At 41.0% G+C, this 9,957-nt stretch overlaps 1 protein-coding gene and 1 long non-coding RNA gene across 8 annotated transcripts in view; one reads left to right on the forward strand and one right to left on the reverse strand.

The window, feature by feature from the left end:
* The window catches only part of LOC119022242 (atrial natriuretic peptide receptor 1), an 83,964-nt gene extending 74,031 nt beyond the window's left edge, over nucleotides 1-9,933 (reverse strand). For 2 of the 7 annotated variants that reach the window (XM_037102883.1, XM_037102884.1), the window contains exons 1-3: nucleotides 6,557-6,682; nucleotides 3,739-4,879; nucleotides 1,561-1,695 (exon numbers count right to left, since the gene is read on the reverse strand). In XM_037102883.1, the coding sequence (XP_036958778.1) occupies nucleotides 1,561-1,695; nucleotides 3,739-4,879; nucleotides 6,557-6,681 (1,401 nt within the window). In that variant the 5' untranslated portion in view covers nucleotide 6,682. Of the gene's footprint in view, nucleotides 1-1,048; nucleotides 1,341-1,560; nucleotides 1,696-3,738; nucleotides 4,880-6,556; nucleotides 7,057-9,773 lie in introns of those variants that run through there. The other 5 variants (XM_037102886.1, XM_037102888.1, XM_037102885.1 and 2 more) reach the window with 5 other exon arrangements.
* LOC119022244 lies at nucleotides 1,577-3,113 on the forward strand. Its single transcript, XR_005075869.1, has 2 exons — nucleotides 1,577-1,715; nucleotides 2,615-3,113. It is a non-coding gene; the product is annotated as an uncharacterized LOC119022244 (long non-coding RNA).
* Nucleotides 9,934-9,957: the final 24 nt, after the last annotated feature.

The raw sequence follows: 9,957 nt of genomic DNA on the forward strand, positions 1-9,957 counted from the left end.
CTCCTTTAAACATTCCGCGTCATGTTCAGCTTTGAAAATGTTCAACTTTTTAAACTCTTTCAGCCCTCTTCAGCTTTTCTCTTTCCATCTTTTGAAAATATTAATCTCTCTGCCTTTTGAGCTTCTTTATACATTCAGCTTCATGTTCAGCTACAGAAACTGTTCAGCTATCAGCGTGTTCAGCTTTTTATGCTCTTTCTGCCTTTAGCTTTTCAGCTTTTTCAGCTTGTCAGCAGAACATTCAGCAGATTTCCCTTCGGCCTTCAGCATTCACACTGTATTTTCGCAGGAAATGCAATTTGTCTAGTTAGCCATTGTCATGACTAAAAACAACACACAAAGAAGCTAACGTTAGCATAGGGCTAATACGAGCAACAAACGTAGCCAAGCTGGCAAACCTTACGTATTTCATGAAAATAACAAATCCCCCGAAACAAAACAAATCATTACCTGTCCAACAGAAAGAGAGCAACCTCTGCATCACTTTTCAGGCCCTTCACATGCTCCAGTTGTCTCCACCACTCAAGCGCCGCACCGATGTTGACTCGGATCTGACATCTTTCTTTATCCAGAGACTTTTTCCTCGCAGCCTTTCCTTGCCTTTTTAGCAGGGTGAGCTGTTACAAGTAATCCTGGCTGAATTTTCTCTACCATTGTATCCAAATGAACGTCTTCTCCTGCAACTCTGTATTTCTGCAGAGGAGTGTGCTGAATATTTCCGGTATCAGTGAAACGTAACATGTGCACGCGCGGGGGAGGGAGGGACAGAGGGGGGCGCAGGCAGAGCAGACATGAAGGCATCTGACCAATCCGTGCAACTCGGCTGAATAGCACGGATTGGTCAGCTTTTTCTCACTCCTGCAGCTGCCACAGAGGTCTTTTATTTTCGTTCCTTTTTCCAAATACATAATGTATTGACTACTCTCAGGATAGCAGGATCATTTCACCCAATATAACAAAATGTGTTTCTGAACAACATTACAGACCCTAGCTTTAAGAGCATCTACTAACAGAACTAACTAATGAATTGGACGTTCTACCACAGATACTTTGCTCAAGCATTCACCTCTTTTGTTCAGATTTCTGTTTCCTATAAATATCCTGACTTTCCTTACAAGTCCATCATTATCTCTCACAGTCTCTGAGACTCATCCAAGTCTCCATGCAGATCGTGGTTGCTGTTCCTCTGCATCCATCACAAAATCTTGAATGTTTTTCTTACGCATATGCCATCTTTGTCTGAGCATGATGTTATCAGGGTGTTATGTGTTTAAACTATTTGTTGCACAACTGTGAAAAGCTTGCTGACATTCTGCTGTCATAGTGAGGTTGCCAGGACACTGAGAAAGAAAGCAATTTCCAACATGTCAAAGAAGAGTTGATAAGTTAATTCAAACTTATTTTTTCCAAATATGGTTGCAAATGCAGTGTGGGAATTTTCATCTTGGGTTAAGTAAGTAGTGGTTGGGGTTAGGGAGGGTCTCCAGGAAATTAATGCAAGTAAAGTCCACAATACTGACATGAATGTGTGTGCATGTGTGTGTTTCAATTTATTGTTACCTTGTAGACGTCGTAGGAGTCAATGCGTGTGTCAAAACACATGTAGAGGTTGTTGAGCATCTCCACCACTTGCAGAGGAGTACAGGACGCAGAGATAGAGGTGAAGCCCACGATGTCCGAGAAAAAAATGGTCACCTGGAACCAAACTGATTACGGTAAGTGATTGGTTGGACCAGAGAAAACTGGGCAAACATACACCCTGTATCCAGTTTAACTATATTCATTAAAGCTAAGTCTCATTCAATCAGAATGAAACTCTGTAAAGTGGATACCTCCAGTCCCCCTTTCATTAATTAATCATAATCAATATCCTATTTGTTCCATTATCAGCGATTGAAAAAACTACCTTATGAAACAAGTTTTAATCTGCTTGATCCAGATTTTCATCTGGATCATGTCAAACTGTACTAACTCATAGATACCAGCCACCTAAATATACTTGTTTTCTTTTATCAAGATTCATGTATAACTCCTTGAGAAATAAAAAAAAATGTTGCTTTTTTTAATCTCTAAATGGTGTTTTTTATTATTTTGTTCACCCAATTATAACTATGAAGGTAGACTAAATAACAAAAATTCCTCTCTATGTGATGCAATAAAATTCCACAGCACTACAAAGAACATGTTCTAAAATATTAAAAACATTATAACTGTTATGAAGGGAGGATTTATTGTGTCTTTTATTTGACTGCATTAGCTTTAGTCAGGTGGTGCTAATAACCTAGAAAAAAATAAATGTTCTATTGAATTTATATTTTATTACAAGCAATCAGGAGTTAAGAGACAATGGCGTCAATAGAACAAACAAGCTTTACCATGCAGCTCCCTCCACAATAATCTGCATCATGTTAGTACATGCTTTTGTGATGCAAGAGCTGTGTGCCTGCGTATATATGGTATAGCTCAGTTATTGTCGGAGAACACCTATAATTTCATCTATGGCTAGCACATTGCAGGACTTACATTTGCTGCTGTAAACCAGCAGTATCAATGAGGTCTTGACCAGACAGCATCCTTCAGGATTTAGTAAGTCATGTTTTACTTTTCCATTCAGATTGGGGGAAGAAGAGGAAGAAGATTATGTGGCAAAATGAGTGTAAAAATTATCCGGGATCCTATTCACTGCTACCCTCCCCCTCAACCCTGTGCTTTTGGTACAGCTGCTTCAACCCTCTTCAATAAGCCAGATGCAATTTTCACTCGTATAACTTGTTTTATCTCCTGATGAATATGGAACATGGCAATTATAGGCAATTATGATGACAATAGCAACAAAGGCAGCAAACACACAAATTCATTCATTATGTTTGTAGATCTTGCAGAGGCAGCCTTCTCGCAGCAATCCATCCAACAACATTATATGCTCTGAATTTGTTTGGGTAAATATTAGAAGTGAACAGGGAGAAGTGTGGTGGGGAAACTTTATTGTCTATCTGTCTTCACAGCATTATCTGTTTATACCTGTCAAACCTCAGACCTAGTTGTATTTGTATTGAAATTGTTCCTTGTTGCAGGAGTTTCTCTTATGGACATTAAAGCAAAATACTACAGGCTGCTGTTGCAGTTGTCTTTCATTTACTTACAATGAAAGTCCAGAGTTAAACTTTATATTGAAAATATTTTTATGTAGACAAATTCTTCTAAATCAACTGTCTTCATAGTTGCTGGTTTGTGGAAAAAAAGACTGGCTGACTTGTGCAATATGTGCTCAGCATACTGTGCTGCCCTATTGTTAATTCGTTACCATTAGCAATGTTAACATTAACTAGCATTAGCAACGCTAATATTTGTCAGCTAGCATTAGCAACAGCTAACATTTGCAACCTTAACTAGAGCACAAACTTACACACTTACTTAAGGGATCAGATGATTTGAACAACAGAGGTGTTGTGACATGAACAAACTGGTAAGAGGGAGATGAAACCACACTTTTAATGGCTGAATGCCATCAGTAACAATAACAAGTACTGAGTCAAAACCAAGAAGTCCCTAGTCAGTAGTGACAAGTCCAGGTCAAGTCCTAAAGTCAACACCTATAAGTCCTAGGTGATGTTTCAAAGTCAGGACCACCAAGGACCCCTTAAAAAGGCTTTGAGCCCACACTGTATAACCTGTCTTGGCTGAACACCTTCTAGAGCGATACCTAATCACAATGTGATAAGCATAAATTACACTAACCTTTTCGTAGCTCTCAGCCTCGACATGTTTATGCTGGCGGAGCTGCTTAGCAACTGACTTGGGCAGCATTTGGTGGAGCAGATCCTCAGCCAGCTGTCTTTGCCGCTTCAGGTCCTCTGTCTTGTCCTTCAAGGTCAGGGCATAGTTTTGTATCCAATCGGTCATCTGCTTGAAGGAGAAGATCACCACCGGGTAGATGAGGCAGGCTAAGGCCAGCAGGCAAACCCTCATGCTGAGCCCTGAAGACACGGATCGAGACGCCAATCTGAGAGCCGGAACTGCGCGATCAAACAAGCACTGTTGAGTGTTTGTCAGGGCTTGGACGCCAGTGTGAGACCCACACAGAAGCTCTGTTCTGGCTCCAGAGATGTGCCACAGGCTTGTGTCAAAAATATAAGAATGTTTGACCTGCTGGCTTGAGTTTGTTTTGAGGTCTACATTCTCAAACCAGCAGTCATTTAATCGTTCTGTCATGACCCTGGCAAACCCGAGGTAGCTCAGTACATAGGTCCACTTGTGCTGAAAGTCAGTCAGAGTTGCCATGTGGTCAAAGTCCATCAACTGGTGGTTGAGCTCTATGAATGTAACCAGAAGTCTAGCAGACAGTACATCTCTCCAGTAAAAATTCTGTTTAACTTTGACAAGAGCATCTTCTACTGTTCCCCATTCGTCAAGAAGTCTTCCGATTGCCAGGGAGTGAGGAGAGGTATTATTTTCACTGCTACTTGTATCCAATGAAGCATTTAGTAATCCTAGAACACTCCGCCTCATCTCCTGGCAAAATCCAACAAACTCGATACTGCAAGGAACTCCATGGCCGTTACTGTGACCTGCCATTTCGTCACAGAGATGACTGAACGCAGGTAACACAACTTCTGAAAAACTTGCATCCAGTGTCTGATTGCCCATGTCTTTTGTAAATAAACGCCTCATCGTTTGAAGCTTACTGACGAGTTTCAGGATTGCTAGCGTCTTGCACGAAGTAAATTCATTGTAAGCGGCCTCTGTAGTGTGCAACAAGTCAAAGTTGGAGCTGAGGTCAATAGATACAGAGCCAAGCAGGGCCAGGAAAGACAAGAGGCAGGCTGTCAGAATCCGACGAACGGTGCGACTACTGCCAGACAGGAAAAATATGGAACACCTGGAAAAACAGGAATACAACTGGTGAACTACTGAACTAAGTTTAAGGTAATCTTAAAACAAACTACTTTGTAAAAAGTGTAATCCAAACATGTCTTAGGGCAAAACTATATCCCAGAGTCACCCAGAGTCACACCAGGTTCTGATCTGACTAGAAGCAGTTCACTTTGGGAGGAGAGCTCAAAGATTAGGAGTGGGGCGGAAAGAGAACCAGAATGTCCAGAATTCAAACACACAGGAAGACATCCTCTTGGTACATGCCATTGCTTGTCAGCTTACAGTTAACACACTGTAAAGTCATCTGGGTGTTTGGTGTGAATAACATAAATGATCCTGAAACTTGCCCAACACAACAAGGCGATAATTCCCTTCGCTGCTGCTGAACCCACATTTAACAACAAACATTGCTGATGAAAAACTATCTTACTTGACTCAGGCACAAATATTTTAAGGTTTCATTCATGTTTTGTTTAATGTTATTCCTCGACTTCCATCTTCGTTCTGTGACTCTCTCCCAGAAGTTACAGCAACCAAATGAAATGGTCTGTTACCTTGAGTAAACTGGCTTTTGAAGATTGTTGGAAACATTTGGGATAACGTAAGCACACAACACAGTAAAATAAAATATATAACAAAGATGTTTTAATATAAGTTTATGCTTGACAAACAATTATCCAACAGTCTAGGTATGCCCAAGAAAACATCATAAAGAAATGAGTGCGATCTTATCTTCTCCTCATCTAAACACCACAGTCACATCAATCCAAGGTCTTATATTTTTTCTATCCAGACAGTCTTGAATAAAGTGAAGAGACAAAGACTGCATGAAGGTTGCAGCTATCCTTTAGAATTATTCATGTATGCCATGTACAAATGCATGTTCAGTAATTTTCTACCACAAAGATTATATAAATTAATACAAAGTCATCAGTTTAGGGTCAGACATACAACTTCAACTTCGACAATTTCCCTCAGGATCAATAAATGATCCATCTATTTCACAAAAAATGGTCACAGATACAGACAGTAGAGATGATTCTATGTCTGTTTCTATTACTATGAGAAAAGGAAATTGTTGCTTTCAGCTAGTCACACACTGACGACGTACGTTATCATCATGGGCTGAACATCATGATAATGATAATAGCTGTAATGATTGTTCATCAGATGACTGATGATCAGTAACAAATTTAGAAATATGTATTTTTCCCATAACTGAATAACACTAGAATGCTGTTTGAAGCTACAAAGGTGGCAGGGTCTGCCAAATATAAACAAAATAAAACAGATAAATAAATAAAACAAATTGTGTTGTCCTGACTGTTTTCAGTTTGTTTATTCAGTTTATTCAGTCATGAAAACAAAGAGAGTTGAGGAGGCATGTATATCAGCCACTGGAGGTCTTTCTCTTTGCGTTTAAATATCCAAAATTACATAGTGCACCTTTAAAGAGCGCAATTCCCCAAATTAGAAATGTATTCGCTGCGAATCAAACTGTATCTATGTTATATTCCCCCAGGTATATTTGAGACAATTGCCATTCCTACACATGACATCAGAAAGTCCTGTCAGCGTGAAGAGGACGTCCTCATCCTGGCACGAGAGCGTGTCTGTGTGAAATATACCCTCATACTAACACAAAGTTTACTGCTGTCGATTCAAACGGTGTGTGTCTCACCTGCACAGCCGACAATCGCTGCCCGCATCCTGCTGAGCCCTCGGAGCGACCCTCCTCCTCTTTATAAATCTTCTTTTGAGAGAGGCCGAGGACAGGGTCCCAGATGCTAAACACTCTTTTTTCATCAAGTCCAGCGATGACATGGGCGTCGAGCTGACGTTGGTCTACTACCTCACACTGTGGCTCACGGGACGGAAGGAACACCGCACTGTGCAGAGGTCCCGTTAGTGGAAGTCCGTGTGGGCACCAAGTCAGCAGCAGCCACTACTAAACTTCCGGCCGCACACTTCAAAATACAGGTCTTAATGCTATTTATTAAACCATGGTTTTTAAAGGTAACAGATTTTTACACATTGACTGTGTTTACAATTCTTGGGAAGCCACTACTTCATGTTTGAAATAATTATCAAGCCTTTTGTGGCGCCAGAGGAAGCCACATTTAATCTGACAAAATACACTGTACCCGCTGCATTATGGGTAATGTAAGCACTACAGTTTTTTTAAAGTGTGAGATCAAATGTGGAGAAGAAGTCGATGAATTCAGATGAGTGCAGCTTCTCTCGGAGGATGCTGAAGTCCCCCAGGACAATGAGCGGTGTGCCATTGTCAGGGGAGCAGCTTAGGAGGGCGTGATATAAGTGATGTAAGCGATACAACACAAAACTATAATGCAGTGAAAATTGTTCACATGGGTTTCATCTGAGCATTAATTTAACATCAATCTTATCTTATTGTGTTTGATCTCAGGTGGTTTTTGTCAGGTCAAAATAGACATTCACTTGTCATGTATCACCCATTAGCGAAAGTGGACAGTATTAAATAGTTTTCAAGTGAAAAAAACCTTGACCAACATATTAAAAATATCTTTAAGCTGAAAAATACAAACTAAATCAACATTGCCCTCCATCTGGATTTCTGCCTATGTTTCTCACACAGCAGGATGAAACCACATTTCATCCCCCCACTTATTCCTATGGTATTAAACTGTTTGCCCGCCCTCGCGGTGTACCAGCGTACTGAAATGGAGTGCGCCTCAGTACGGTGAGTATACGTGAAAACCCATTGGTGAAGTTAGATTGACTGACAGCCATCAAGCCAATCACAGCCATTTGACCAAACTCACTAGTACCGGCTGCCCAGGTGCTGCTGTCACTCCCTGCTGCATACAGTGAACAGAGCGGGGATATAACTGCTTGAAAAGTGGGGTTTTCGTCCCCATAGACGCCGGAAATCTCCCTAATTTTTGGCAATTAATGACAAATTAGAGACTGTGAACGTCTCGTTCATCTGTGCCACATATTGACGGAAACGAGCCATGACATGTGGAGCTCGCTGAGGTGCGAAAGGCTCAATTAGCATATGTACACCAGCGAAGCCATGCCTGGCCAGAGGATGTGGGGGCTGGCTTGAATGTCCTTAAATCTTACTACTGAATGGAAGAAAAGTCAATCGTGACACCAGCCGGTTTTAGACAGAGCACCAAACCACGAATTTGCCCGTCCTTTTGGCGGCTCGGTCCGCCGTTTTAGACAGAGGGCAGCAAATTGGGAGTCTGTTTTGGTCCGCCGATTTTCCGCTACAGAGGGTACACTTATTTCTGCCGCGCCTGCTATCTAAACACTAGGCGGAAATGTGCCGGCCTCTGCGTGAAGTGGGCGGAGGTGTCAATGACCTGCACTGTTGTGCAACCCACAGCCGGGGAGTTTTAAAACCAAGAAACAGCTGATCACAGCAGTCAGTCCATCACTCAAGATGAAGAAGTGGACAGCCGCAGAGATTCAGGAGATGCCGGTCTCTGTAGCTATTGGTTGTGCTAGCTTGTTGTTGTGTATGCACAACCCCCCCAAGCTTCGAGCTTCATGTCACATCACATGTTTATGCCTACCTCAGAGGCGACTTTTAGAAAAGTAGGAACATTATGCCTCGGTTTTAATAAAGACAGGCTGGCATATTGCCACTCCTACCTTGGAGCAAATGTGCTGCCTTTTCTATCTAAAAAGGGCTACTATTGGTCACCCTGGGTCAATGTATTTGTACAGATACACACACACACATGTTAACTTGAAAGAAAAAGTAAATAAATAATTTTGTGTATCTTTTTTCACATAACACTGGCCACTGCTAATGACATACACAGTAATTAATCAAGCATACTTTCATTAAATAAATTAATGAAACTGAAGTTAATCCCTTTAAGAAAAATGTCACCAGGGGTAAAACTCCCCCTGCTATCCTGATTTGCATTTAGCTCACAGCATTTTCATTTACATGTTAAAGGCTCCCCTAGAATAAGGTGGAGGGGGGTCTTGCTTTGTGGCATGTCAGATAATATTAAGCAACCCAGGTGACAATTAACATTAATGCAAGTCAGCCAGATAAAGTTAATGGTAACTGACAGAGTTTTCTAGAGACATCCACTGATCTTGACATTACTCAAGATCATCATTATCATTATTCTTTTTGTTAGGAATGCCACAAAGGAAGAGGTTGACTGACTTCTGTCATGTAAGTGAAGTTATGTGACAGGAGTAAGACAAAAAGCTAGCTTTCAATCCTTAAATGCAGTACTTCAAGTTTATAGTAGCACATTCATATTCTTGCATGAATGCCATGTAGGTGTACATTTATGTAACTTAAAGCTATTTGTTGGAGCTTAAAACCTTCTTTTCAATGAATAAAATCTCCTACATCAACTCATCCCTGTTATATCAAATATTTCAACACTTCCATGTTCAGGAATATTAACATTGAGTTCTTTTTGTAGGATGTTTATGAGGAAGGGAGGTCCAGGAGTCAGGACAAAGGAGAGCTAAGGAATATGGAACAGTTCACACAAAATGCATAGTTGTCTCTCACTGGTCTGTGGGCCAGTATTGGTTTAGTAATTTCATAATCCTTCTTCCCTGAGATCAAGCAGCAGAGATTATGTGACACTGAGCAAATACTACTGACAGAGTTTTGGGTAAACTAAATAGAGTAGTCTTACATGTCACTGTTTCTAAAACAGGGCGCTTTTCTTGGCTGCGTTAAGAAAAGGGCAAAAATTGAACATTTATTGTTTTTTTCCTAGAGCTTCCAAGCATGACTCAGCTGGTTTTGATGATGTTTCTATGGTCAAGAATTAGCTTGAATGCTGAGCCTATATATACAATCAGCCACAGCAATTAAACTATAACAGGTGTTGTGAATAACATTGATAATCTCGTTACAATCCAACCTTGTGCTGGGAAACCCTGGGTCTTGGCTCCTGTGTGGATGGCAGTGACACTCCTTGGTGGCAGTGACCCCCCAAGCAGAACAATGCACCCATCTTTAATTTTGACGGTTGTTGCCGGAAGTACTTCATGTGAAATTCTTAAACTCTCAAATTGATTACACACACACACACACACACACACACA

The sequence above is a fragment of the Acanthopagrus latus genome, chromosome 7, assembly GCF_904848185.1.
Source record: "Acanthopagrus latus isolate v.2019 chromosome 7, fAcaLat1.1, whole genome shotgun sequence".
Taxonomy (NCBI): domain Eukaryota; kingdom Metazoa; phylum Chordata; class Actinopteri; order Spariformes; family Sparidae; genus Acanthopagrus; species Acanthopagrus latus.